This window comes from Perognathus longimembris, chromosome 12, assembly GCF_023159225.1.
Source record: "Perognathus longimembris pacificus isolate PPM17 chromosome 12, ASM2315922v1, whole genome shotgun sequence".
Lineage (NCBI taxonomy): Eukaryota > Metazoa > Chordata > Mammalia > Rodentia > Heteromyidae > Perognathus > Perognathus longimembris.
The window spans coordinates 1,991,966-2,019,659 of record NC_063172.1 but is presented as its reverse complement, the minus strand read 5'-3'; the positions used below and the strand labels follow the sequence as shown (position 1 = coordinate 2,019,659).

General features: G+C 61.8%; 1 protein-coding gene across 1 annotated transcript in view; it reads right to left on the bottom strand.

Annotated features, from left to right (window-relative positions):
* Window positions 1-26,841, bottom strand: part of LOC125361039 (maestro heat-like repeat family member 5) — a 40,508-nt gene extending 13,667 nt beyond the window's left edge. The window contains 17 exon segments of the mRNA XM_048359254.1: window positions 396-565; window positions 811-940; window positions 2,118-2,228; window positions 2,451-2,546; window positions 9,069-9,204; window positions 10,170-10,249; window positions 10,748-10,870; window positions 11,182-11,328; window positions 11,985-12,104; window positions 12,899-13,015; window positions 13,195-13,302; window positions 15,741-15,784; window positions 18,858-19,017; window positions 20,377-20,505; window positions 20,999-21,144; window positions 21,855-22,024; window positions 26,762-26,841. Coding sequence (XP_048215211.1) covers window positions 396-565; window positions 811-940; window positions 2,118-2,228; window positions 2,451-2,546; window positions 9,069-9,204; window positions 10,170-10,249; window positions 10,748-10,870; window positions 11,182-11,328; window positions 11,985-12,104; window positions 12,899-13,015; window positions 13,195-13,302; window positions 15,741-15,784; window positions 18,858-19,017; window positions 20,377-20,505; window positions 20,999-21,144; window positions 21,855-22,024; window positions 26,762-26,841 — 2,067 coding nt within the window.
* Between the last annotated feature and the right edge of the window lie 853 nt (window positions 26,842-27,694).

The window sequence follows — 27,694 nt, the reverse complement described above, 5'->3', positions numbered from 1 at the left end:
CCCAGTCACTTCCGCCGCGGGCCCCCGGGGGCTGGGGGGCAGCCGGGTGAGCCCTGTCTCCCTGGCCTGCCCCGCCCCAGCCCGGGCTCTCCTGCGTGGGCCCGGCCTTTGAGCGCCTCGTCTCGGCCGGCCCGCCGCAGCCACAGAGAGCACAGGGCCCACGGTGACCGGGGACCGGGCTGTGTCCCGCTGCGGCACGGGTGACCCTCACGCACAACCGTCTCAGCTTGGCTGGGTGCCACGGGCACTTCCTCAAGACCGGCTCCGCCCGCAGATCCTGCGCTAGGCGCCGACCCCCAGATCCCGCACCAGACTCCCCAGATGCTGGGGTCTGCCTGGCTCATCGCCCTCCTCCCCAGCCCTACGGGCATTGACCTTGATGGCATGGGATTGACCTTGATGGCATGGGAGCTGCCCAGCTGGAAGACGTGTTCCTTCTGGGGAGCCGTCTCCTGGGGGACCAGGGTGGCGGCCCCTTGGTCTCCATTGCTCCAGAGGGTGGCTCTGTCGGCCTGGGTCTGAGAGGGCTCCTGGGCGCTCGGCCACTCCACCTGGGACGGCTCTTCTGCGGGCCAGGGCAGGGGAGAGGAGACCGGACAAGGAGCGGGGCAGCAGCGTGAGGACGGGGTCATTAGCCACCGGGGCAGGCGGGCGCGCCCCTTCAAGACGGGGGCCTGAGGGCAGAGGTCATCGCAGGGAGGAGGCTGAGGCGGGGCTTGCGGCAGGGTTGAGTTCGGAGGTGCTGCTGGGCTCCGCCTGAGGTGCTGGCTGAGACGGGGCCGGGGGGGCTGTGGTGGCCCGGCTGCTCACCTTCCTGGGGCGTCAGGAGCTGGTAGAGGTGGCCCACCCCTTCCAGGCTGTGGTACTGGGTGGTGCCATCCGGATCCTGGCACAGAATCCCCAACATGCCCACCAGCTGCCCGATCCGCTCGAAGTTCCCCTGTCGGCGGAGAGCACCGAGGACCCTGGGTGGCGGGGCCTGCCCAGGCGCCCCCAGGACCCCCCAGGATCCCCCAGGGTCACGGGCGCCCAGCGCAGCCTGTCTGGGGTCCCCGGCACCCCACACCGCCCCCTTCGAACCGTGTGGCCGAGCTGGGACTAGGGAATAGCAAGGTAGGATGGCGCCTCAAGAGCTTGGCGGTCAAGAGAGATCGCGTGACCGATGCCATAGTGAGGACAACACTGAGCCCGGCGCTGCCGGCTCACCCACCGTCCCGGCTACCCAGGGGGCTGACGTCCACAGACGGAAGTTTGAGGCCAGCCCGGGCAGAAACCTTCGAGCAGCCAGCCCAAAGCCAGACGGGAGGGAGGCAGGGCCCAAGCGGCGACGCCCCGCCCAGCAAGTCAGCCGAGGAAGTGGGACGCCCCGCGTTCCCGCCCCACAGAAAATACGCACAAAACCCCATGAGGAGTCAAGCGTGGAAATCGTTAAGTCAAGAGCGACCTTCGCTCCACTGACCGTCACACCAGCTCTGCTTGCAACAAAACGCCTATTTACAAGAAGCAGCGGCCATGGCGCTCGTGCGCCGCCGTCACGTAAATCAAGCACTTCGTTAATCACGTTGGATCCGGATTATCCACCTTGATGGAGTTGTTTTGCTCTCCCATAAAGTCTGGCTCCAACGCCAGTGCCCTCATTTGCGCGCAGTGCCGGGATCTTCCACCCCCCCCAGACCACGATGTACCCGGCCCGGGGCCCGGGCAGCCGCTGGTCCCCTCCCGACCCCGTCCCCCGAGCAGTCAGCCCGAGCTGGAGGAGGACACCCTGGCGGCCAGGGCTCCCTCTCGCTGTAGGCCCCAGGGCGTCCACTGCCGTGGGTGAAGGCCGCAGGCGTGGCCTCGCTCCGTGTGCGGCTAGGTCCCCAAGCCCATCTGCCGGGCTGCAGTTTACCCTCCTGTCTTCAGGCTGCCTCTCCTCCTCCCTGTCTCCGCCCCCCGCCCCCATCTGCAGATGAGAGGCAGGGCTGGGGATGAGGCCTGGGCCTCCAGCCCCGTGGACACCCACAGCCGGGGCTGTGGGGTGCTCAGGACCCCCGTACGCCTGGTAGACCCTGGCTGTAGGGCAGGGCTGGGTGCTGGGCTCTGGGGGCTCCGGGCTGATGGGGTGGGAGGCCGGCACTCACGTCCAGGTAGTGGTTGTGGTTCACGAACTCCAGGAGGCACACGCAGCTCTGAATAGCCCGCTGGCGCTCGTGCGTCTTCTCTGAAGCCAGCCACACGTAGATGTGCTGTGGTGGGGGTGGGGAGTCAGGGAGGGGTGCGGGTGGCCGGGCGCGGGGATCGGAGGGGCATGGTCAGGGGTCCCCAGATGTCAGGGAGGGGTGGTAGGGCCCTTCCCTGCCCAGGGATGGCCTTCATCCCCCTGGCCCTGACCTCTGACCTGATCTGGGTGGAGCCAACCTCCCCTCTGGGCCTGGGGTGGGGGTGGGGGTCCTGCTCCCGGCCCTCACCGACAGCAGGAGGTGCAGCTCATCTGGGGTGGGGTTCTGCGTGAAGAGACTCTGCAGCATGTGGTCCAGGGCCTCCGTGGTCTGCCGGTACAGGACCTGCGCAGGGGACGGGAGGGTCAGCTGCACTCCAGGGGTAGAGGGCGAGGGTTCGAGTCTCCACAGCACCCACTGATGGAAGCTGAGACGTGAGGATCACGGTTCAACGCCGGCCTGGGCAGGAATGTCTGTGAGACTCTGATCTCTAATGAACCACCTTAACCCAGAAGCGGAGTTGTGGCTCAATGTGGTAGAGCACTGGCCTTGAGCACAAAAGCTCAAGGACAGCGCCCAGGCCTGAGTTCAAGTCCCAGGGCTGGCACACACAAAACTGGCTCTTAGGCAGTCTTAACACCAAGGCCCAGGTTTTCCCTTCGTGCTGTGCCCTACAGACACTGCGGCTGGCTCTGGGTTCACCCCCTCACAAGGCCCTCTTCCGCGCCCCGCTCCTCAGAACTCCCCGTCTATGCTCGGATTGCATCACCAGCTGCAGAGCCCGGGACGCTGGCCGTTATCTGCCTGGGGGCCCAGCGGCCAGCTTCATTCACCTCCTCAGGCTAAGTTCCTCCATAGGGGGGTGACAGAGAGGGTTGGGAGCAAACAGGACCCCAGCTCAGCGCCTCAGTTTCAGTGCTGACCCAGAGTCCGATGGCAGGGTGTTGGGGTTCAGCTTTGGCCTTGAGGGGGAAGGGCAGAGGAGAGCACTCCTGAGACGCCGCCCTTCCCCCAGCCCCGGGGGAATGCGGAAGCAGGCCACAATTCTCTGGGTCCGGAACCAGAAGAACTGGCTTTGCGAACAGTCCCCCAACTTTCTCGCCAGCCCATGTGTCCCCCAGTCTCGCGGGCTTTCCCCCTGGGGTGGCGCCATCCAGGTGACGTTAGCTCATGAGGGGGTCTTATGACAAGCTCGCCAGCCTATCGCCAGCTCTCTGGTCGATCACCCCTCTTCTCGTCACCCCTACTATATCAACTGCCAGCCACTCCCTTAATAAATCAGATTTGCTCTTGAAGCGTCTCCGAGATCCGCGCACGCCTGGCTTCCTTCAAGGTTAAGGAGGGGGTAAAGCGATCTCGTATGGCTGCGTGCACCTGAGGTCTTTCCTGAGCCCCCCACTCCACTCTGGCCTTACCTGCGGGTCGGGTGACCAGGGGAGAGGGTGAGAAAGGGAGCGATTAGAGTAGAGCCAGGGGAGGCGACCTGAGCCCGGCATTTTGGCGGCCCAACGTGGGGCACAGAACCCACTCGAGGAAGTCCGTAGCTCCCGTTAGACCCTCAAGGAAATTGGAGTGGAAACTCTGGGACGCGCGGTCCTCCCATCCGGGTCATCAAAGACGATGGGACAGATTCAAAGTAGGCGAAGTAATTCGCCCCTTGAAATCCTGAGGTTCACCCTCCGAAACGCGGGGACGAATATCTCAGAACCCTGTGCCATGCTTATTTGGCAGGAGCTAAATCTCAGGGTCCCGTGGTTCACTGGGGCCAACCCACTCTCGTGGGAAACTTGGGACCGGCTAGAGCGGGAGCTGGAGACGGAATGGGGAGAAGAACTCCCACTCGTGGCCCTGCAGGCTATTAAGACCCACAGGGCTTGCTTCTCCTCGGACCCAGGGGAGAGTCCCTGGACTCAGGAGAGGGCAGTCGGAGGGAATTTTGGTCCAGAGGGGGCCCCGACGCCCCGCTCCGAGAGGCCCAGGGACGAGCGCGCGCTTAATCCCCGGGACCCCAACCCAGACGCCGCTTCCTCAGCGGCTGAGAGGCGTGAAACGCTGCCGGCTCGCTCCCCCTCCCCGCCGGAGGCCCGGCTCGGCTCCACACGTATGCAGATTCCGGGAGCCCCGCTGAGCGGCCGCTTCACAGCTGCGGCGGCCGCGGTGCTCTGCCGCCGAGCGCAAACGGCCCTGCCCGTTTTAAACTGGGAGCCCTTACCACTTCATGGGAGTTGCGGGAAACTAAAGATTTCCGTGAGCTCAGGAGAGTGGTCCTTGAGAGAGGCGGGCCGAACGCGCCCTGGGCGGAACATCTGCTTTACGGCCCGACTTGCCGATTCTCCACCGACCAAGACAATAAGCGGCCCAAGGCCCCCTGGGCAGTCCCAATGGTCCCGGAAATGAGGCCAAAGACACAAATTATTATATCTGGAAAGAGGATCCGAGTCTTAATCGATACAGGAGCAGATCGGACCATATTAAAGAAGGAACTAGTGCCTCCATGGTGGGACAACCAGGGACTGGCTCCCCTGGGATGACATGAACGGTGGAAAGGGGGTAGTGCGCCCCTTAATAATGACAAACTCACCAGATAACCTGTTGGGACGGGATATCTTGGGAAGGATTAAGGCCGCGGTCATCACAGGCCAGGACCTGTCAGGCGGCCCTAGAGGCTGCCAAAAAGCGCCTCCCTCTGAGGCCTCCTAATTAGGAGCAGGAGGCTCCTAATTCTTCTACAGGGCCTCACCCCCAATCCTAAGGGCCACTGTTCCTACTGTCCCTGCCATTCAATGGCACCCAGGAGCCCCAATCTGGGTGGAACAGTGGCCTATTCCCTCAAACAAATTAGAAAAGTTAAAGGAAATAGTTTTAGAACAACTGTCCCTTGGGCATATTAGACCTTTGCTGAGCCCTTGGAACAGCCCTGTATTTGTTGTACGAAAGGCCTCAGGTAAATGGAGGATGGTACAAGACCTAAGAAAGATTAATGAGCGGATAATCCCCCGCTGGCACTCCTTTAAGGGGGCTGCCATGGATCCCCTCTATTCCTTGGGATCTTAATTTCATTATAATTGACATCAAGGACTGTTTCTTTTCCATTCCCCTTGACCCCCAGGATTGTGAGAAGTTTGCTTCTCCGTGCCCTCGGTTAACTACCAGGGGCCAGACCAGAGGTATGAGTGGGTAGTCTTACCTCAGGGCATGGTTAATAGTCCTGCCTTCTGCCAACATTATGTGTCACAAGTTCTTCAACCTCTTAGGAGCCAGCCAGATATTATTTTATATGTTTATATGGATGACATCATTATTGGAGCAGCAGATGTCCAAGTGCTAGACTCTGCCTATAGCAAGCTACAAACCCTCCTACAAGGAGGAGGACTGCATATAGCCAGTGACAAGGTTCAGAAAGTGTACCCCTTTAAGATCTTGGGGGCAGACTTAACTAGACTCTGTGTGTCCCCTTAAGCCCCAGTTATCCTTCCAGTCATCTTATACTCTGGTGGAGATGCAAAGACTGTTAGGTGAGGTTAACTAGTTAAGACCCTGGCTTCACCTGCCTACAGAGGAGCTGCTTCCTCTCCATGACTCTTTGAAGGGTAAAGCGCCCACTGATGTTATTACAATAACTCCATCACTTCAAACAGCCTTCCAGAAAATCCAAATGGCCCTAAATATGGCACAGCTGGCATGCTACAAGCCTGAATGTCCTCTTTGCCTTTGGATCCTCCCTGGATCAATCTCTCCTCAGCTGCTATTACCCAATCAGGCAAGCCTCTTCAATGGGTGCACGCATCAGTGGGAGGAGCTCCCAGAGTTTATTCCCAGCTAGACCAGCTAGCTGACTTGGTAATTAAGGGCAGGGGTACTTCCCTGAGACATTATGGGCGAGATCCCGATGTGCTAACCATTCCCTACCGGCTGTCAGATTTTGAATGGGTCAGAAGGAATAATGCACGTGTGTCCAGTGCCCTGGAGGGCTTTATGGAAAGGTAGATTGCCACTATGGCACCTCGAGGTGGGTGACCTCATTTTCCAGGCTACAATGGACACCTCCTGTGCTTTTCTCTACCAAGCCTCTTGTCAAGGCTGCCAATGTTTTTACAGATGGGGGAAGAGTGGGGGTTGCCGTAGTGGTACGCTCCACCTCGCCCCTGCCGGTGGGGGGGAAAAACACACCCATTACTTTGAAGCAGTTACTGGATCTGTGCAGTTTAAGGAACTGTACACAGTCGCCCTGGCACTCACCCATGTCAAACAGCCAATGAACTTGTTTTCTGATAGCCTGTATGTGGTTAATTTGCTACCCAACCTGGTATTCTCATACATTAAATTAGATGAAAACCCAATCACCCCTCTGATGATCCAAGTCAGGTCTCTGCTAAAAGAGCGGGCTGAGCCTGTATTTTTACAGTACCTTCGTGGACACCAAGGATTGCCTGGGGACCTGCACAAGGTAATCGTATGGCAGACCAACTGGCCACTAATGGGACCATTATAGCTCTGGCCATTGTACAACCTCAAAACCTTCAAATGTCCCAAGGACTCCATGAGCGTACTCACTTAAATTGGAGAGGGTTACATCAGAGATTTCCTTCAATTCCTATAAAAGGCTTAAAAAAGATTATAAGGACTTGCAAATCATGTATGCCCTTCCTGCAAGTCCCTCCCCTACAATCTCCTGGTGTTAACCCCAGAGGCCTAAAGCCCAATGTTATCTGGCAGACTGATGTAACCCACCCCACGCTCCTTTTGGAAGGCTAAAATACATATTTATGTCTATTGATACACATTCTCATGCCTGCTGGGCCTCTGTGCATGCGGGGGAAAGAGCACGGCATGCTGAAAGCCACTTCTTACAATGTTTTGCTATCCTAGGGCTTCCTTTACAGGTGAAGACAGATAATGGACCTTGCTTCACCAGTAAGCCTTAACAGGCCTTTTTCCAAATGTGGAATATTAAACATACCACTTGAATACCATACAACCCAAAAGGGTCAGGCCATAATTGAGAGGCTAATAAGACCCTAAAGGCTCAATTATTAAAACAAAAAAGGGGGGGGAAGCCCCCATGACCAGCTGAGGACAGCGATGTTTACATTGAATATTTTCAATTTCTCTAAGGACCAACCTCTGTCGGCTTTCAGAGACACTGGTCAAGCCAAACACCCTACTTAAAGGTGGAAGTCCGTTGGGAGGACCCCCTCACAGGGGCTTGGCGAGGCCCAGACCCACTTATCAGTGCGAGAAGGGGCTTCGCATGCGTTTTCCCAACCGGGGAACCGAATCCAATCTGGATACCAGCTAGAGACTTAAAATATTGTCATCAGAATGACCACCCAAGGGCACCTGCCCTTGAGGGATGTCTCTCTTTGTTTCCTCTCAGGAAAGCAAAGACCGTGGTTGATTTTTCTATGGAGAAACGGGAAAGCCTGCCTGTACCGGCGATGGACCCAGTGTCGGCCCTGTTTCTTCCCTGGACCTTGCCTAGTGCCCTTGGAGTAATGTTTGCTGTGGCAGCGTGGCCCACAGCCTTGCACAAGGACCAAAGGGAAATTTGCACACTGTTGTTCCTCCCTTCACTCCCCCCTTTGCTGCTTATCTTAGGGGCCCCCATTGGAGGGAAATAGGAGCTAAAGGACTTGGACACCTTAATGTTTTATGATAAATGTTTACAATAAGCAAGGGATTGGCACCTTGCTGCAATGTTACTATAAAGTGTTTACTAACCTCAACCATTAGTTACCAGCACCCTGGCTGCCAATCGCCAGGGCCTGAACCTACCTCTACCTCACCATAGAGGAAAGGGAGAGCCATCTGCACTACCTTGAGTGACAGCAGAATGGACCAGGATTCCTCTATTTCCTATGGACCAAGCCAGATAAGAGACCCTCCATTGCTTTGTGCCTGTGTTGTAATTGCTCATGTGTTACAGTTGTTCATGTTTGCATTTGCCTTGTATTACAATTGCTTATGCTCATGTCTGCTTTATGCTCCCATTTACATTATGTTTACATTGCCCTGTGCTAGACACATGGGTCTCTTATATTGTAAGCGATGGGCCAGAGCTGTCTAGATAACAAGCGGCCTTTGGCCTTTTAGCCATCTAGGAACCCCATGAGGCTCGTCACTCGACCATTAGGACCTGCTGCTCACTGAGGTCCGCTGGCATGAGAGAAAATTATCAGGGCTTCTTTCAAGTGCCAATCCCACTCTCCCCGAGTCCCCTCATCGGGCTGGTCAGCCCGGCAGGCAGATAGATTAGCATGAAGAGCTAGGGCATGGCCAGGACGGGTAAGACTCCCCATGGGGGGGGCAACCTAAGACATGGCACGCCCTCGAGTAGGGTGCCTCTGCTGGTCAAAGAAAAATAAAAAATAAAAGTAAAGGGGGCAGATGTTGGGGTCTGGAACCAGAAGAACTGTGGCCTGCTTCCGCATTCCCCCAGGGCTGGGGGAAGGGCGGCGTCTCGGGAGCGCTCTCCTCTGCCCTTTCCCCCTCAAGGCCAAAGCTGAACCCCAACAGCAGGGTGCTCTGGCAGATTTGGGGGGCATACATCATCCTCTGGGGCTGCCTGGGACGGAGGGACCTCACTCAGTCACTGCCTCACCCCATGCCTATCTGTCAGACCCAGCTTAGACCCAGCCTGGGGTGGGGGGGCGCACATGCCATGGAGGCCCGTGACGAGGGCCGGGAGGGGCCGGCGTCAGTCCTGGGGCAGGGGAGGTGGGAGAACATCGGCAGAGGACTTGGCACCCACTGGTGGTCACATGACTGGAGGTCATGTGACCGCAGTCACATGACAGGCGGCCAGGGGCCCTCCCACTTCCTCTCAAGTGCACAGAACAGCAGACAGAGCTGGGGGAGGGGGCCCACCTGTATGTTGTGTGCCTCCCTGGAATGGCAGGTGTGCTTCTCTAGGGTGTCAGACTGTGGAAGGACAAACACACTGTGGAGGCAGGCGGACAGCAGCCGCGACTTCCGGTCCGTGTCCATGGGGGGCCTCAGCTCACTGTTGGGGAGGCAGAGGGCAGCCGTCGGGGACGAGCAGACAGGGACATCTGTCAGGGAGACTCCCCCCAGGTGTGGGGACCCCAGGTGTGGGGACCCCGGGCCTGAGGCGCCAGCCTCCGACAGGCAGACCTCAGGTCCCTGCCTCTCACACTGGTGCGCGTGCACCTGCTTTGCCGGTCCTCGTGCTGCCGGCCACAGGGCCTTTGCTCTTGCTGACCCTCAGCCCGGCGCGTGCAGGCCTCCCCCTCTCATCCTCCCGGGACGTCTCCCCCCAGTGCTGTCTGGGCAGCCTGACGCCGTGTGGGGAGCCTGGAGGAGCCCTGGCTCGTGGGGTACCCAGCCCACTCAGCTTGGTTGGCTTGGTGCCGAGTCTCAGGGAACACAACGCGGTGACCATGTCGGTCCCCTCCCCTGCCTGCCTGCCAGCCTCCTTCAGCTGCGTCCGCAGCCCGGGGCGTGGTCTGTGTGGGGGCCACTCCTCCCCAAGGGTCGGGGGACAGGGACAGTCCTCGCTGGCCCGGACCTAGGCCCCCGGTGGATTAGGAGACGGGCTCGGGGAGGCAGAGCGGAAGGGGGGTCAGCGGGGTTTGAACCCCGTCCTGGTGGATCCAGCTGCCCCTGCCGTCTGCCCCGCCGCTGCCTGCCTGCCGCCCTCTGCAGTCAGCGCGTGGGCTGCTCTGGGCCTCAGGTTCCAGGTGGCCCGGTGCTGCCCCCCTCCACCTGCCATGGAGAGCGGAATGGGGGGGGCTGCCTCCCCGACTGCGGGCCCCGAGAGCCGGAATTCAGGCCTCGCTGCTCCCCGGGCCCTGCTGGGGTCTAGACTTGGGGTTTCCCTGTCTGTCTGTGCAGCGGGGTGCTGCCCGGCTGGTGCTGAGCTTCGGGGAGCCGCTGCTGAGAGAGGGGCTGGGTACAGCCGGGCGTGGCGGGGCGTGGCGGGGCGTGGCCCACGCAGGGGGGGCCTACCAAAGGTTGGTGATGATGGTGATGGCTTCCTGGCGGCTGTGGCAGCACAGCGTGTCCTGGGGCTCCTTCTCCATCAGGACCTGCAAGTCCCTGCGGGGATTAGGCCTGCCTGCTCTGCTGGGACACCGTTGCTCGTCCCTGTCCCCAGGCCCCAGGGCCCCGGGTGGCCTGGTGCTCCCCGCCCCTCCCCCGCCCCCGGCCTCCCCCAGCACGTGGTCTTGGGGAGTCCCACGGGCCGGGTCTGGTGCTGGCCGCCGCGTGCCGGCCACCAGGGCTCGCGAGCTGCCTCGCGCCTCGTCACGCCCACCGCCCCCGCAGGAAGCCGGCTGGACCGGCGCCCAGGCCTGAGGGGCGGGCGGGCTGGGCCACACCCCCGCAGGGGTGCAGCCAGGGGGGTGACGGCCTTTACGAGCCTCGGCGGCCTGGTCTGTAAGGCCGGGCTCCGGGCCGGCTCAGGGCCGCGGCGAGAACCCTTCACTGGGCCACGGAGGGCGGGGGCAGCCTTCCGCCGAAGCCCTCCCCGCCGCCAGCCCCAGCCCAGGAAGGGGGCCCTGCGCCGCCCCGGCCCCCGCCGCAACCGTCAGACACTCGAGGAGCTCGCCGGTCTGGGAGAACTCGTAGCTCTGGGCGCCCTGGCTGCGGCAGATGGCCGCCAGCAGCATGGAGGTGGCGGTCAGGAAGCTCTGCTTCAGGATGTCGTCCTGGGGGGGGGGGGGCCGCGGCCGGGGGCGGGTCAGACCCGGCGGGAGCACGAGGGATGAGCTACGGCTTAGGCAAACCCTTCCCGCGGGGGTGAGGCCTGGTGAAGGTCAGGGCGCCGCAGCTCCACGCGGGACAGCAGGGCCTCTGCCCACCCCAGCGGGCACAAGTCCGGGCTTTCCCTGATGAGAGGTGGTGGGGGGCGGGGCCTTCATGAAAGCCCAGGGGATTCTGGGAGGAGGGGGACTGGGCCGGTTGTCACTGGGGAGGGGGCTCCCGGGTCTCCCCTCTGTCCTGGGGGGGGGCACCGTACCCATGTGCTGCAGCGGAAGTAGAAGACCATTCTGGACAGGATGTTGTCCACCCAGGGGAGGATGTGGGTCCTGGCCTTGGCGGCCACCTGGCCGTAGGCGAGGAGGAGGGTGCTGCTGGCCCACTTCCACTGGGGGTCCTCCAGCTTCTGCACGGGGTGGGGGGGGGGACGTGGCCGTCAGGCGGCCGGCGCGGGCACCCCGAGGGGGGCGACCTCCGTTCACCTCGGGAAAGCAAGGGCGAGCGCAGGGGCTGTGGGGGAGGCGCCTCCCGTTCCGGGGGGCATTGCCGGGGGGGCATTGCCGGGGGGCATTGCCGGGGGGCATTGCCGGGGGGCATTGCCGGGGGGTTGGCCGGGCTGCGCGCGCGCGGACCCCGACAGCCGCGGGAGGTCCCTTGTGCTCCCGGGGCGCGGGGCCCCCCGGGGAGCGGCCCTCGACCCCGTGCCGGTCGGCAGGGGCTGCCGAGGGGGCGGGGCAGGGCTGCCGCCAGCCATGGGCTGTGCCCGGCCGCGTCTGGGTCCACCAGAGTCACGGGTGCGAGGACCGGCCTGCGCCCCCGGCCCTGTGCGGCAGCCGGGTGTGCGCCCGGCTCTCGGAGGCGGGGGTGGGGTGGGGTGGGGTGGGGCGGAGGGGCCACGCGTCAGGAGAGGGCTGCAGGTCGGATGGGACTCAGGGCCCACGGGCCCGAGGCCAGGCCTCTGGCTGTGTTCCCGCCCCCACCCCCGCAGTTTGGGGCTCTGGCTTTTGTGGGGGGTTGGGGTCCTGGTTACCCCCCCCCCCCCGTCCCGGCCCCGGCGGGCACCGTCGAGGAGAAGCTGTGCAGGCTCCACTTCATCGGCGTGCTCTGCCCAAACTGGTCCAGGATGGCCCACACGTCATCCAGGTGGCGCGCAGCGGCCAGGCCGGTGGTGAGGGCCATGCCCTGGGGGGGGAGGGGGGGCAGGCGGGGGTGAGGGCCATGCCCTGGGGGGGAGGGGGGCAGGCGGGGGTGAGGGCCATGCCCTGGGGGGGGGAGGGGGGGCAGGCGGGGGTGAGGGCCATGCCCTGGGGGGGGGCAGGCGGGGGTGAGGGCCATGCCCTGGGGGGGGGGAACGGGGGGGCAGGCGGGGGGTAGGGCCATGCCCTGGGGGGGAGGGGCAGGCAGCGGGGGGGGGGTGTGTGTGAGGGCCATGCCCTGGGGGGGAAAGGGGGGGCAGGCGGGGGGGTGAGGGCCATGCCCTGGGGAGGGACGCGGGGGGGGGGGCAGGCGGGGGTGAGGGCCATGCCCTGGGGGAGGGACGCGGGGCAGGCAGGGGTGAGGGCCATGCCCTGGGGGGGAGCGGGGGGGGTGCAGGCGGGGGTGAGGGCCACGCCCTGGGGGGGGACGGGGGCAGGCGGGGGTGAGGGCCATGCCCTGGGGGGGAGCGGGGGGGGGGCAGGTGGGGGTGAGGGCCATGCCCTGGGGGAGGGACGAGGGGCAGGCGGGGGTGAGGGCCACGCCCTGGGGAGGGACGTGGGGCAGGCGGCTGTGCGCTCGCTTGCTCGCCCGCCAGGGTCCCCGGGCTGCCTCCCTGCCTCCCACTGCCCACCCGCCCACCCCGCAGGGCTGCCACCTCCCAGCCATGCCGGCTGCAGGGGGGGGGGGACCGGGGACTGGCTACGACAGGGTCAGGGAGCGGTGTGGCCAGGGCCGGGGGTGGGGGGGGGTCTCGGGGACGGCGTGGGCTGGGTCCTCACCTCCCTCTGCCTGGGCCACTGGTGGGACGATTGCAGGAGGGCCCACAGGTGAGTCCGGATTTTGGTGCTGTCCTCCTCGGCTTGCAGGATCAGCCCGTAGTAGGTGAACAGAAAGGCCTGGCGGAGGGCCGGGCGCCCCGTCCTGAGCAGACCCGCCGGGCCCGGCCGCCGGGGTGCCTCCCCCCCCCCCCTGCCCACCCGAGGGTGCAGTAGGGGAAATCGAGTCCTGCTGCCCGGGCCCCGCCCGACTCTCCCCTAGCCCAGTCCTTTCTGGGGGGCTGCCTGGGGCGGCTCACCTTCTCTGGGGACTGCTCCTGCTGGCTCCAGCCAGGCCTGGACAGGGCCTCTAGCATCTCCTTGAACCACATTTCTGAGTTCAGTAACCCCACGGACTTGAGGGCTATCTGTGGGCAGAGGGGGGCCAGGCCTGGGTGCTCTCTCCCAGCCCAGTACCCCCATCTCTGACACGTTCCTCCGGGGCTCTGGGGTCCAGCCCTCTTGTCTGGCCCTCGGCATTCGACTGGCCTGATGGATACGTTTGGGGCGTGCAGGAAACCCGGAAGGTGCAGGCCAGGTACTGACCGACCAGGTCCCCAGAACTGTCTGGACCCCCACACTGGACAGACGCCCCCCCCCCCAATGGGAGGCGCCGAGAGGCTGGGCTGGGCTTCCACAGAGCCCGGCGAGCGTGGGGTGAGCCCTCTGTCGGCATTCCTAATCAGCAAGCGAGAGGTTGGAACGCGCGGTTCTGAAAGCGCTGCCGCTGCGAGATCACGAGCTTCGTGAGGAGGACGGCCAGACGTCTCCATTTCCAACCTTCCCGGAGTTCACGCACCTCAGGTCCACGTTCCCGAGACCCCTGTGCTGCGTGGGAAGCCGCCGCGCATCGGAGAATACCCACGGCTGTGGTGACGGACGTCTGGGGACGCTCCTTGAGTTGAAAGACAGAGGTGTCCTTCCTTTGCCATCACCGAGCGCGGAGGCTGACCGTTCACTTACAAATCGCCGAGAAGCAGCCAACCAGCCCCCCGCAAAAGGATGGGGGCCGCACACACCACGGAGAGTCCACAGCAGCCACTCCGCCAATGCTGAAGGTGTCAGCAAGAGCCGACGCCTGTGATCCCGGCTCCTCAGGGGGCTGAAGTCCAGAGGACCCGGGTTGGAAGCCAGGCCCCGGCAAGAAAATGGTCCCGAGACTGCAAACGCCAGGCCGGAGGTGCGGCTGGAGGAGCAGCGCGGTGCCCGTTGGGCGGGCGGGGGTGTACAGGCTTGGCGAGGCAAAGGCCAGGAAGTCAAGGAGCGTGAACGGATGCGGCCGTGCGCGACGTGATGACGCGGCAGCGGAGGCCTCGTCCTCCCGGGCCCGGCCAGGCAGCGTCCGTCCGCACGGTTGGCGGTGAAGCACGCGACCGTGTGCTCCAGCCCTGTCCCCGGCCGGCTGGCAAGTGCGATTGTGTGCAGCACGCTATCGGTGTATGCGTTTTACTGTTCTTTTCTCTGAAATCAGTGTTTTAGGGTGGACTCCGACTTACCAAAAAAAAAGAAGCTCGCCGCCAACCCAGTCCGTGCTTGCCGGCAGTCACTTCGCGCGTCTTAGCTCGCCATCTCCTGGCCACGTCGGGAGGCCGCGCTGGAGGCCGGCCGGGCTCTCTGGCTGTGCTCTGTGTTCCTGTCCTGTACCGCCGCCCGGCCCCCCGCCTCTCAGAATGACCCCGACTTCCCAGGACTTGAACAGCCGGGCCGTGTCCTTGGCTTGTCTATACACGGGGCTGGCTTTCCCGTTTTCTTTTTTCTTTTTTTTTTTTTTGGCCAGTCCTGGGCCTTGGACTCAGGGCCTGAGCACTGTCCCTGGCTTCTTCCCGCTCAAGGCTAGCACTCTGCCACTTGAGCCACAGCGCCACTTCTGGCCGTTTTCTGTATATGTGGTGCTGGGGAATCGAACCCAGGGCCTTGTGTATATGAGGAAGCACTCTTGCCACTAGGCCATATCCCCAGCCCTCCCGTTTTCTTGATACCCAATGGTGAGCAGAAGCTTTCATTTTGAGGAAAGCCAACTTGTTATTGGATTTTTTTTTTTTTGGTAGTGATAACCAAAGTGACGGTGATGACGGTGATGAAGGTGATTATGACGAAGGTGGTGCTGGTATATGTTAAGACAGTGGAGGTGACATTGGAGATGACAATTGCCCCTTGGGTGTGTAAGCCTGTCGTCTGGGGGAGGGCTGGGGTGGGGCTGCCCTGACGATCCTGGGCTGTGGCGTCCTGAATCTGCCCGGGCAGCTTTCTTCCTTCGCTGTTCCAGCCTGGGCTGCCCTGGTTGTGTGGTCAGCTCCAGGATGGGGGGAGGGGGAGCTATTTGTGTTGGACATTTGCTCTGTGACAGTGTCTACAGACTGAGATTCAGATACCACGCTCTCCAGTGACCATCTCTTCCCTGCCGTGCTATTTGTAAACCTCCAGTCTGGGGGTCTGCCTTCCTACATGGCTCCCCTCTTCCCCCCTCTGATTCCCTGCTCCCCCCATCCCACCCCACCCCCGCCGCGTCTCTTCCTCTCTCTCCCCTTCTTCCCTTCTCCCTATACTCCCTTCCCTTCCCTTCCCTCCTCCTCCTCCTCCTCTTCCTCCTCCTCCTCCTCTTCTTCCTCCTCCTCCTCCTCTTCTTCCTCCTCCTCCTCTCTCCTCTCCTCCTCCCCTCTTCCCCTCCTCTTCTTCTTCCCTCCCTCCGTTCTCCCTTTCCCTCTTGGTCCTGCCTTCCCTCCCTTCTTCCTCACTCCTGAGCGCAGCACTGCCCTCTGCTTGGCACTGCCCTCTACCAGGAGGCCCCGCTTGGGGCCCTGCTTACCTGCGCCAGCTGCTCTTCCCACTGTTTCCTCTGGTCTTCATCCTCTGTGGGAGAAGGAGGGGTTAGGGGGTCACAGCTGACGCAGGCAGTCCTCACGCCTACAGTCCTGGTGTCTGCGGTCCTGGTGTCTGCAGTCCTGGTGTCTGCAGTCCTGGTGTCTGCAGTCTGGTGTCTACAGTCCTGGTGTCTACAGTCCTCACGCCTACGGTCCTGGTGTCTGCGGTCCTGGTGTCTGCGGTCCTGGTGTCTACGGTCCTGGTGTCTGCGGTCCTGGTGTCTGCGGTCCTGGTGTCTGCAGTCCTGGTGTCTGCGGTCCTGGTGTCTGCAGTCCTGGTGTCTGCAGTCCTGGTGTCTACAGTCCTCACGCCTACAGTCCTGGTGTCTACAGTCCTGGTGTCTACGGTCCTGGTGTCTACGGTCCTGGTGTCTGCAGTCCTGGTGTCTACAGTCCTCACGCCTACAGTCCTGGTGTCTACGGTCCTGGTGTCTACGGTCCTGGTGTCTACGGTCCTGGTGTCTGCAGTCCTGGTGTCTACAGTCCTGGTGTCTACAGTCCTCACGCCTACAGTCCTGGTGTCTACAGTCCTGGTGTCTACAGTCTTGGTGTCTACAGTCCTCACGCCTACAGTCCTGGTGTCTGCAGTCCTGGTGTCTGCAGTCCTGGTGTCTGCAGTCCTGGTGTCTGCAGTCCTGGTGTCTGCAGTCCTGGTGTCTACAGTCCTGGTGTCTACAGTCCTGGTGTCTACAGTCCTCACGCCTACAGTCCTGGTGTCTACAGTCCTGGTGTCTACAGTCTTGGTGTCTACAGTCCTCACGCCTACAGTCCTGGTGTCTGCGGTCCTGGTGTCTGCGGTCTTGGTGTCTGCGGTCCTGGTGTCTGCGGTCCTGGTGTCTGCAGTCCTGGTGTCTGCAGTCCTGGTGTCTGCAGTCCTGGTGTCTACAGTCCTGGTGTCTACAGTCCTGGTGTCTACAGTCCTGGTGTCTACAGTCCTGGTGTCTGCAGTCCTGGTGTCTGCAGTCCTGGTGTCTACAGTCCTGGTGTCTGCAGTCCTGGTGTCTACAGTCCTGGTGTCTACAGTCCTCACGCCTACAATCCTGGTGTCTGTGGTCCTGGTGTCTGTGGTCCTGGTGTCTGCAGTCCTGGTGTCTGCAGTCCTGGTGTCTGCAGTCTTGGTGTCTGCAGTCTTGGTGTCTGCAGTCCCGGTGTCTACAGTCCTCACGCCTACGGTCCTGGTGTCTACGGTCCTGGTGTCTGCGGTCCTGGTGTCTGTGGTCCTGGTGTCTGCAGTCCTGGTGTCTGCAGTCCTGGTGTCTGCAGTCTTGGTGTCTGCAGTCTTGGTGTCTGCAGTCCCGGTGCCTACAGTCCTCACGCCTACGGTCCTGGTGTCTGCGGTCCTGGTGTCTGTGGTCCTGGTGTCTGCAGTCCTGGTGTCTGCAGTCCTGGTGTCTGCAGTCCTGGTGTCTGCAGTCCGGTGTCTACAGTCCTCACGCCTACGGTCCTGGTGTCTACGGTCCTGGTGTCTGCGGTCCTGGTGTCTGCGGTCCTGGTGTCTGCGGTCTTGGTGTCTGCGGTCCTGGTGTCTGCGGTCCTGGTGTCTACGGTCCTGGTGTCTGCGGTCCTGGTGTCTGCGGTCCTGGTGTCTGCGGTCCTGGTGTCTGCGGTCCTGGTGTCTGCGGTCCTCATGCCTACGGTCCTGGTGTCTACGGTCCTGGTGTCTGCGGTCCTGGTGTCTGCGGTCCTGGTGTCTGCGGTCCTGGTGTCTGCGGTCCTGGTGTCTGCGGTCCTCATGCCTACGGTCCTGGTGTCTACGGTCCTGGTGTCTGCGGTCCTGGTGTCTGCGGTCCTGGTGTCTGCGGTCCTGGTGTCTGCGGTCCTGGTGTCTGCGGTCCTGGTGTCTGCGGTCCTGGTGTCTGCGGTCCTCATGCCTACGGTCCTGGTGTCTACGGTCCTGGTGTCTGCGGTCCTGGTGTCTGCGGTCCTGGTGTCTGCGGTCCTGGTGTCTGCGGTCCTGGTGTCTGCGGTCCTCATGCCTACGGTCCTGGTGTCTACGGTCCTGGTGTCTGCGGTCCTGGTGTCTGCGGTCCTGGTGTCTGCGGTCCTGGTGTCTGCGGTCCTGGTGTCTGCGGTCCTCATGCCTACGGTCCTGGTGTCTACGGTCCTGGTGTCTGCGGTCCTGGTGTCTGCGGTCCTGGTGTCTGCGGTCCTGGTGTCTGCGGTCCTGGTGTCTGCGGTCCTGGTGTCTGCGGTCTTGGTGTCTGCGGTCTTGGTGTCTGCGTCCCTGGTGTCTACGGTCCTGGTGTCTGCGGTCTTGGTGTCTGCGGTCCTGGTGTCTGCAGTCCTGGTGTCTACGGTCCTGGTGCCTACGGTCCTGGTGTCTACGGTCCTGGTGTCTGCGGTCCTGGTGTCTGCGGTCCTGGTGTCTGCGGTCCTGGTGTCTGCGGTCCTGGTGTCTGCGGTCCTGGTGTCTGCGGTCCTGGTGTCTGCGGTCCTGGTGTCTGCGGTCCTGGTGTCTACGGTCCTGGTGTCTACGGTCCTGGTGTCTGCGGTCCTGGTGTCTGCGGTCCTGGTGTCTGCGGTCCTGGTGTCTGCGGTCCTGGTGTCTGCGGTCTTGGTGTCTGCGGTCCTGGTGTCTGCGGTCCTGGTGTCTGCGGTCCTGGTGTCTGCGGTCCTGGTGCCTACAGTCCTATGCCCACAGTCCTCACATCTCCAGTCCCGCTTCTGCCTGGCTCCCGGCAGCAAGTGGGCAGGAGAAAGATGACCAGGACTGTGGCCCTGCCTCCCTTGCTGTGTGATCTCAGGTGGCGGCCTGTGTTCCCACCCCATCCTGGGGCTGTCCAATTCCCTGGGCTCTGCCCAGCACCCACTTTTACACAGGGTGTGAATGAACACACAGTAGTGGCAGAAGCTGGGGGTTCAGATACTTGGTGGGGGGGAGGGGCTGGCTGGCCCTGGCTGAGCTGGTCTGGTCTGCCCTGGGGGGGAGGGGGCTGGCTGGCCCTGGCTGAGCTGGTCTGGTCTGCCCTGTTCCGGTTGCTGCGGGGGGGGGGGGGGTGTTCCTCCCAGAGCACCCTGGGGTCCTCTCTGGAGCGTCGCCTCCCTTCCGTGCCAGCACACACCCTGCGACGACAGTTTGCTCATTGCATAGATGAGGCTGCGGTGCGGGAAGGGGCCGCTCAGGAGCTGCGCCTCCAGCTGCTGGGCTACCGTCTTCCAGGAGTGCCGGAAGATGGCCACCAGCACGTTGCTGGCGGCGTCCTGGTAGGTCTCCTCCAGCTCCTGCACGGGGGCAGAGGCCACCAGGAGGCCACAAGTGAGAACAGATTCGCATAGCGTAGCAAACATCAAACCATCCCTTTGGAGAGAGGAGGCGGCTGTGGGCACTCTGGGTCTGTGCTCAGCCAACAGCTGGAAGCCTTGGGCCCAGGGCGCCTCTCCCGGGCTGCAGGGGCCTGGTCACATCCTTTAGTCCCTCGTGTCACCGAGACTGCCTGCTCACACCTGTCGGCCCAGACAACCCGCTTGGCAAGGCTCCAGCGCCCTGCCCAGCGGAGCAGCTCCTGGCCTGGCGGAGCCCCCTCCGGCGTGCCCTGCGTGGCTGCGTGGCCCTGCTCTCGGAGAGCACGCTGGTGTTTCTCCAGCTCCTTCCCCGTGGTGGGGGCCGGGGGGAGGGGCAGCGGGCTCCCCTCCCACGGTCACACCCTCCACCTCAGCAGTGTGGCCGCAGGGCTGCTTGTGGAGATGGTGACTTCAATCTGATTTTCGCTTTCCAAAAGCTCCCTCGTCCTCTCAAGTCTACACTTAGAGCCGGGCGCAGTGGCTCACGCCTGTCACCCTAGCTACTCAGCCGCTGAGATCTGAGGATCGAGGTTCGAAGCCAGCCCGGGCAGGAAAGTCTGTGAGACTCTCATCTCCAATCAACCACCAACAATCCAGAATGGGGCTGTGGCTCGAAGTGGTAGAGGGCTAGCCTTGAGCGAAAGAGCTCAGGGACAGCGCCCCAGACCCTGAGCTCAAGCCCCACAACTGACAAAAACAAAAGTACCCTACATTTAGATTTTCAAAAGGGACCCTGTGGTCATATACTGGAAGCCCAGTGCTAAGCAAGCAGCAGGAAGGGCTGAGAGCCACCCTCCCCCCCCCTACAGGGGAGAGAAACAAAAATGAGGAAATGGTGTGCGTCCAGTCCTCTGCTGCCGCTCACCCCCAGGCCTCTCTGGGGCTCGGGAAACTGGTCACACCTGCTGTTTACCAGCTGGGGCCTGCCGCCCACAGGCAAGGTCTCCACCTGAGCCTTAGTCTCTCAGTAAAGGGAGAGCTCTGCCCACCTGTGGGGAAGGCCTAGGAGGCCCCTCCGGCATTCCCTGCCCTGACACCTGCTGCTCCCACAACGGCTGCTGAGTGCAGCCAGAGAAAAGGGCCCAGAGCCATGCCCCTTCCCTCAGAGCTCCTCTGGTCCCCAGACCAGCTGGGGTCCCCTCAGTGCTCCGGGACTTCCCTGCTCAGTGGCTGCTCATGACCCTAAGTCTAGAGGCTTTGTCCAGAGTGTCCACTGCCCCTGCTCCTCCGTGGCTCCGTGGGCTGTGCACTGCCCACACCTTGGGGGCCCGTCCCTGGATGGGGTGCAAGGAAGCTCACCGTGGACTTGGTCATGTTCTCCAGGGCCAACTGCGTGAAGTGTTTTTCCCAGGTCTCTCCTAGGGAGTCACTGGCTCCAATGACAGCCTCCAGGACCTGAAACAGCCGGAACTTGTGCCGGTTGGAGATCTGTGGACAGCAGAGGGGTCCGGTGGTGCAGGCGATGTCACAGGAGCATTGGTGTGAGGGGTTCGGGAAGGCCGGAGGAAGGAATCACGGGGGCTGCGATCGCCATTCCCTCAGTGGTAACCCGTTAGCCCTGCCTGCCTGCCTGCCTACCGGCCTGCCTTAGCGTCTCTCTCTTCAGAGAACTGTTATGGATTTAAAAGAACTGCACCTTCAAAGGCAAGACATTCATTTGTCCATTCATTCATTCATTCATTCATCCTCTAAAGCTTAGCAGATCTTTCCATCCATCCACCCATCCACCAGTCCACCATCCACCCGCTCAATCTCCTCTCTCCTGGGGGATCAGAGCCTCTGTTTCGAGTGGTCTGAGCGTAGCCTGGCTGGGCTGGCCCACCCTCCTCCCTTCCCAGCCCACCCGAGAGCACAGGAGGAGATGACCGATTGCCCTCCCATCCCGCAGCTACCCTCTGTGGGAGCCGGGGTCTGAGCCTACCCGTGGATTGTCTTTGAAGTAGTCGTGGATGGTTTCCATCACCAGGTTGGGAGACGCCTGAGCCATTTTCTTGATCTTCTTGATGATGTACTTCAGGTGCAGAGGATCCGAGCTGTTCATGTCCCGGAGCATCTTGTAGCAGATGGCTGTGTGGGGCAGGAAAAGCATGGCGGGGCGGGGCCACGGGGAAGGCGGCCCAGGGAGGCCGGGCACAGAGCTGGGCAGCCCTGGGCCTTTGCCCAGGCCGTCCTCATGGCGTTCAAGACGAGAGCAAGGGCAGACTGCGTCTGTCTCGGCAGATACAGGCCGGGCCCCCCATTCCCAGCCACTCACAGACCCACCCATATCTCCACCCACCACCCACTCACGTAGCTGCCCGCCCACCCACGCTTTTGTCTCTCCAACGTTTGTCGACCAACCCAGCTACCCATCCACCTGTTTGCTCCTTTTTATATCCACCCACCCCCATACTCCTAACCCATCCACCTCCCACCATACATCCATGTTGAAATCAGTCTATCACCCACCATCCATCCACCCACCCACTCATAAATCCATCTGTATATCCCTATCTCCATCCATCCGCTTTTGGATCCTTCCACCTTCTTCCAGTCGATCATCGAACTCTCCTTGGTGTTTGAACAAAGAGCAAAACATCCCCGGGGGCGGGGTGGGGGCTACACTGGGGTCCCAGGCACGGAGGCTGGGGGATGGGGGGAGGTAAGGAGCCTCCACAAGCAGGGCCACCCCGAGAGCGTGCAGGAACCTCTGCTGCAAGCGTCCCTGAGGGCCTGGGGGGCCCCCTGCAGCCTCCCCCCTCCCCCCCCGGGACCCCAGCCCCAGGGCTGGTGCGCACCTGCGTTGTAGGCCTCCGCCATGAACTTCCGGTGCTCCTGGGGCACCAGAGCTGCCTGGCTGCTCCGAGACTTGTTGAGCAGGATGGTTTTGGGTGGCGTCCGCCTGTCCCAGCAGATATAGTCCTCGGGGAACCATGTCCTGCCTGCTGACTCCCTCCCAGAGGGGGTTCTGAAACCAAAGAGGGCCCTTGGGGTCGGGGTGTGTGTGCACCTGTGTGTGCAGGGGGCACGCAGGGGTGGCACCGGCGTGGGGGGGCACGGCACTCAGGATGCCGCCGCCCCCGCTTTCCCTGGCTGCCCCGGTGTCCGGGAAGATTGCTCAGGGGAGAAGAGCTGTGGGAGCAGGCGGGCAGGGGCGGAGGGGGGAGCTAGACCTGTGCCCCCCAACCCCCAGCTCCCCGCCTGAGAATGGGGGAAAGGACCCCTTGGGATTGAGAAAGGGGGCCACCGGGAAGCTACCGCGCTCAGCTCTTACATCGCCTGATCCTAGGGGGATGGTGTTGCAGGAACACCTGAGGTACACCAGCGAACGCAGATGAGGAGACTCCACTGGGAACCCTGTGCCTCCCACAGGACAGGCCTCAGGCCCCGCCCCCAAGTCCCTGACCTCCCAGAGGACAGGCCTCAGACCCCGCCCCCAAGTCCCTGGGCCTCCCAGAGGACAGGCCTCAGGCCCCGCCCCCAAGTCCCTGACCTCCCAGAGGACAGGCCTCAGACCCCGCCCCCAAGTCCCTGACCTCCCAGAGGACAGGCCTCAGGCCCCGCCCCCAAGTCCCTGACCTCCCAGAGGACAGGCCTCAGGCCCCGCCCCCCCACCCTGACCTCCCAGAGGACAGGCCTCAGACCCCGCCCCCAAGTCCCTGACCTCCCAGAGGACAGGCCTCAGGCCCCGCCCCCAAGTCCCTGACCTCCCAGAGGACAGGCCTCAGGCCCCGCCCCCAAGTCCCTGACCTCCCAGAGAACAGGCCTCAGACCCCGCCCCCAAGTCCCTGACCTCCCAGAGGACAGGCCTCAGGCCCCGCCCCCAGCCCTTACCTCCCAGAGGACAGGCCTCAGACCCCGCCCCAAGTCCCTGACTTCCCAGAGGACAGGCCTCAGACCCCGCCCCCAAGTCCCTGACCTCCCAGAGGACAGGCCTCAGAAATGCACACACGTGAGCTCCAAATCACATCAAAACCTATGAGAAGCTAAAGTCCTTAAAGAGCCTAAGGGCGAAGGGATCGAGAAGGCAGACTGGCTCTTGAGGGAACAGAAAGGACAGGAGATTATGGTGTGGACACCCAGAAAGGGAGACATCCCAGCCGCCTGCCACGCCCAGAGGAAACGCCCTCAACACCGCAGGAGGGACAGGATGTTTCCTCCTGGGGGACCCCCTCAGAGTCCACCCCAGACCTGCCCAGAGGCTGAGACTCCCGGTGCGCATAGGCAGCCACACTGAGAAATGGTGAATGCAAAACATTTCTCATCGCCCTCCAAGCAGAAAAAGAAAATAATAATAGTGCTGCAACAAATACAGAGCCACAGTAGCCCCAGACCAGAGAGACACTGACCTGAAATGTGAAGATTCTTGCGCCCTAAGTGGCGCGGCCCAGCGCTGTGTGCTATGAAACCTAAACCAATGGCCGGGAAATACAGCCACCCCATGGGAAAACAGGTACAGACCCACCAGAGGACAGAGATGGAGACGAAGCATATGCCAAGTGCGCCACTGTAACTACAAGTGACTCCAGGCCACACACAGCAAGAGCCCAGTGCCCCCGCGGATAAGCACGATGCTCAAACCGCACACACGGTGTCACCCCTGCAGTCCCTGCACCGAGAAGGAAGATCTCGGGTGTGGGGCCGGCCTGGACTCCCAACAAGCAAGACCTTGTCCCATCCATCAACAAGAGAGCAACAGCAACCACCACCCAGCCGCACAGTGGGCACCGGGTGGTTAAAAACAAGAGGCTGGAAAAGGCGCTCACGCACCGTGCTAACCACCACCTTGGAAAACTGGCATTGCTTTGTTCACATCCTGGGAGATATATTTTAGATTAAATACTAGGGCAGCAGCAAAGGAGTGATTTGTCAAGGTGACAGGATCGTCATAAAGACTGTTGTGGCGCTGTCTAACAGAACCTCACACTACACAAAGCGGCAAGCCCGGGTCCGGAGGAGAAACGGACAGACACCACCCCCCCCCCCCCCCGCCCCGGCGGGAAATTTCAGCGCCGCTTCCCCGCCAGTGGTGGCGTAGGTGAAGAGATGACCCGAAAGGACACGGGCGAGAATACCGCGTCCTTTTGGATGCTTGGCACACTTATGGATAGGCCAAATTCTCTGCCATGAAAAGGGCATCCAAGTTTGTAAAAATTAAAGTCAAGTAAGAACACGATTTCCAACCTCTGTGGAATTAGAAGTCAGTAACAGAGAGATGGGAAGTTCCAAGGACTTAGAAACAAAATATGCCATATTTTCAAATAACCCGAAGGTCCAGAAGAGGTCACTGGGAGGTAAAATACCTTCAACAGGACAAAGTGGATACCAAAGTTTCCCCTGGAGGGAAACTGATAGTCTCAAACACATATTACAAAGAATAAAAGTCTGAAAATGATGACTTAGGATTTCACCTTTAAAACAAAACAAAACAAAAAGCAAATTAAACTAAAAAAAAAAAAGAATAAAAAGTAAAGCAGAGATCAATATAACAGAAAACTGGAACAGAAAAACCAATGGAACCAAAAGCTGATTCTTTGCAAAGATCAATACATAAGATCACCTGCCAGCAGCATTTACTGGGGCAAAACAAACAAACAAAAAGAGATAAAACACTAACCTAAGACAAGAGTGCTCATTATTGTAATAATAAGGAAACATTGTAAGTAACCCTAGGGCAAAAACATTGACAACTTACACTCAGTCCTTAAGGCTACAACTCGCCAACCCTCACTGAAGATTCAGGTTGCAAGAACAGTACTAACATGACTCTCAAAAATGACTTGTGGAAACAAGTGGGTCTGGGTCTTAGCAATGGTTGGAAGAAGAAAAAAAAAATCACACAGATCCTACAAAACTCTTCCAGAAGGTCCAAGGGGAAGGGACGACCCCAGGTCATGCCACGAGGCAGACCTTCCTGCCGCCGAAATAGCAGCCATGTCGTGAACGAGGCCCTCGGCAGACGCGCTTGTTTGCTTGTTTGCTTGTTGGTTTGTTTGTGGTGCCGGGGATTGGCGTGGGACCTCCAGGACGTGGAGGCAATCGCCCTACCCTGAGCTGACTTCCGGCCCCACACACTTTATTTTTGTGTGGGGCATTGCTGGAGTTTGAGCTCATGCTTGCTAGGCAGGTGCTCTTCCCCTTGAACCACGTCTCTAGGTCGGCATTTTGCTGGTTAATTGGAGGGGGAGTCTCCCAGATTTGTTTCTGCCTCTGCTGGCTTCAGACCGTGATTATCCAGATTTCAGCTTCCTGAGTAGCTGGGATTCAAGGCGTGAGCCACTGACACCTGGGAGGCCACTCATTTTGATAAAGGTGAGGAAGAAATCAAATTCCATAGGTCGTGCCACAACAACTGGCTATACACGTGCTAGAACATGCCCCCAACTTACCCCCTGCTAACACGCGGAGGTTCACGGGAACTACAGCACGCAGCGGAAGGAAAAACCTACGCTTTGGAAACTTCCGGATGGAAGCAGGAGAGAAATCTTTGTGATCTTAGTGACACAAAGAAGCTCTTAGACACGACACCGAACGCATCAACCATTAAGGAAAAGAATGAGTGCGCTTGATTTACCACACCTTTTTAACACAGTGTGTGTTCTGGAAGAGGCAAGCTGTGGGCTTTGAGGAAATGTTTGCAACTCACACACCTGATAAAGGATTAGATCCAGGACACACGAGGGCTTCCCAAAGCCAGGCTAGCCGGGCGTGGTGGCTCAGCCCCTCCTCCTGGCTGCTTGCAAAGTCAGACACGGTGGGGGTCATGATTCAAGGCTTGCCTGGGCGTCAGCGTTCGCAAGACCCCATCTTAACCGACGGTGGGGCATGGAGGCACGCTCGTGTTAGCCCAGCTGTGGGAGCAAGCACTGGGCGCTCTCCTGTCACCCCCAGCAGGCGAGGGAGGCCCACATCCGACACTGCGGCCTGGGCATTGAGTGACACCCAAGACAAGTGGCTGCAGGCACCAGGAGCTCACGCCGGGCATCCTAGCTACTCAGGAGGATGAGACCTGAGGAGCGCAGTTCAAAGCCAGCCTGGGCAGGAAAGCCCACTTAACCAATTACCTCCAGTTCACCACGGGAAGCGGAGCTGCGGCTCAACGTGGGAGAGGGCTAGCCTTGAACACAAAAGCTCCGGGACTGGGCCAAGGCCCTGGGTTCAAGCCTCAGGACTGACGCAGAGGCAAAAAGGAGGCGTGGCTCGAGCGGTAGTGCGCCGACCTCATAGGCACAGACCTCGAATTCAACCTCCAGTGCTTCTAACAACCCACACCAGACCAACCCAAACCACACCAGCTGAGCAGACCCCGCGCGAGGCCACGCGGAGACGCCCACCGTGACCCAGGGCGTGCGTGGGCTTCCCACGCGGACCTGGCAGGGCTTCGCGGCCCCGCCCTGGTGCCAAGTGCTTGCAAGCCTCAGCCGGGCGCACGCTCGGGCACGCGCGCGTGGGTACACGCTCCCCGCACGCAGGCTGAGCGGAGGCTGGGAGGCTGGGGTGTCCTTCTGTGAGCTCGCCGCGCCCCCCGACACCCCCAGAATGGCCACGGAAACAAACCACCGGCCGCACAGCCCGTCCTCCTCGAGTGTCCCCCCCCCCAGCCTCGTGCTCTGGGGTCCGGGAACGTGGCAGCAGCCGTTCCGACGTGCCGGGGCGTCACTGAGGAGGCGTGGCGTGGGGACACCCCACCGCGGCGGGCGCTGACCTGCAATTGGGGACCGTGGCCGGCGAGGTCCTCTCGGCCGAGGCGCGGCTGGGCGGCCTCTTAAAATGCTGCCTGTCCATGTGGGGCGCGCACGGGGGGACCCACAGAGCCCGACGCCAGCCTCGTCCTCATCCCCGGCGGGCCAGGTCCAGCTCTGGGCGCCGACCCGCCTTTGCCCTGGCCGGCTCTGACCTCACGCCGAGCTCACAATGGCTCCAGTACCCATGGCACCTCCCCCTGGGGTGGGGGGGCCCCACGGAGGCCCCCCCCCGTCCGCCGCCGCCTCCTCTGGGCCTCAGCTGTCCCTGGCTGAACGTAGGAGGTGTGGGGCCCCCTCTGAGTGCCCGCTTTGCTGTAGAAATGGGAGTGAGGGCTTGGGGGGGGGGCTGCACAGGGCAGTCACCCCGAATCACACCCAGCCCACCGTCTCCTGCCTCTGTGACCTGGTCCTGGACTCGGTGCCTCACCCGGACTCCCCACCTGTAAAACAAGGCCCAGCTGCCAACTCCCAGGCTGTGTTGAGGCCCAGTGTGTGTGTGTGGGGGGGTGGGGAACCCCAGCAGTGCCCAGCAGGCGGGGCGGGGGGGGGCGTTGTGGTTCCGGCGCCAGCCCAGGGGCAGGCACGGTGTCCTGTCCCAGCCAGGGCGGCTGCGAGGGGACCCCACCATGTCGCGGCGGGGTGACGGTGTCATCTGGAGCCGTGACGAAGCCGAGGCCCGGGGCTCCTGGGTGCGGGGGGAGAGGCGGGGTGCCCAGGGGGGCCGATCAGGATGTGGGAGGTCCCGAGGGAGCCGGGCGCACGCCATGCCCAGGCAGCCACGCCGGGCGGGGGGCGGGGGGCCCTGGCCACGGTGGCGAGGGGACCGGGTGCGGCCCCCCCCCCCCCGGCCCGGGCCCTGCGGCGCGGGGGAGGCCGCCGTGGGCAGGGGCGGT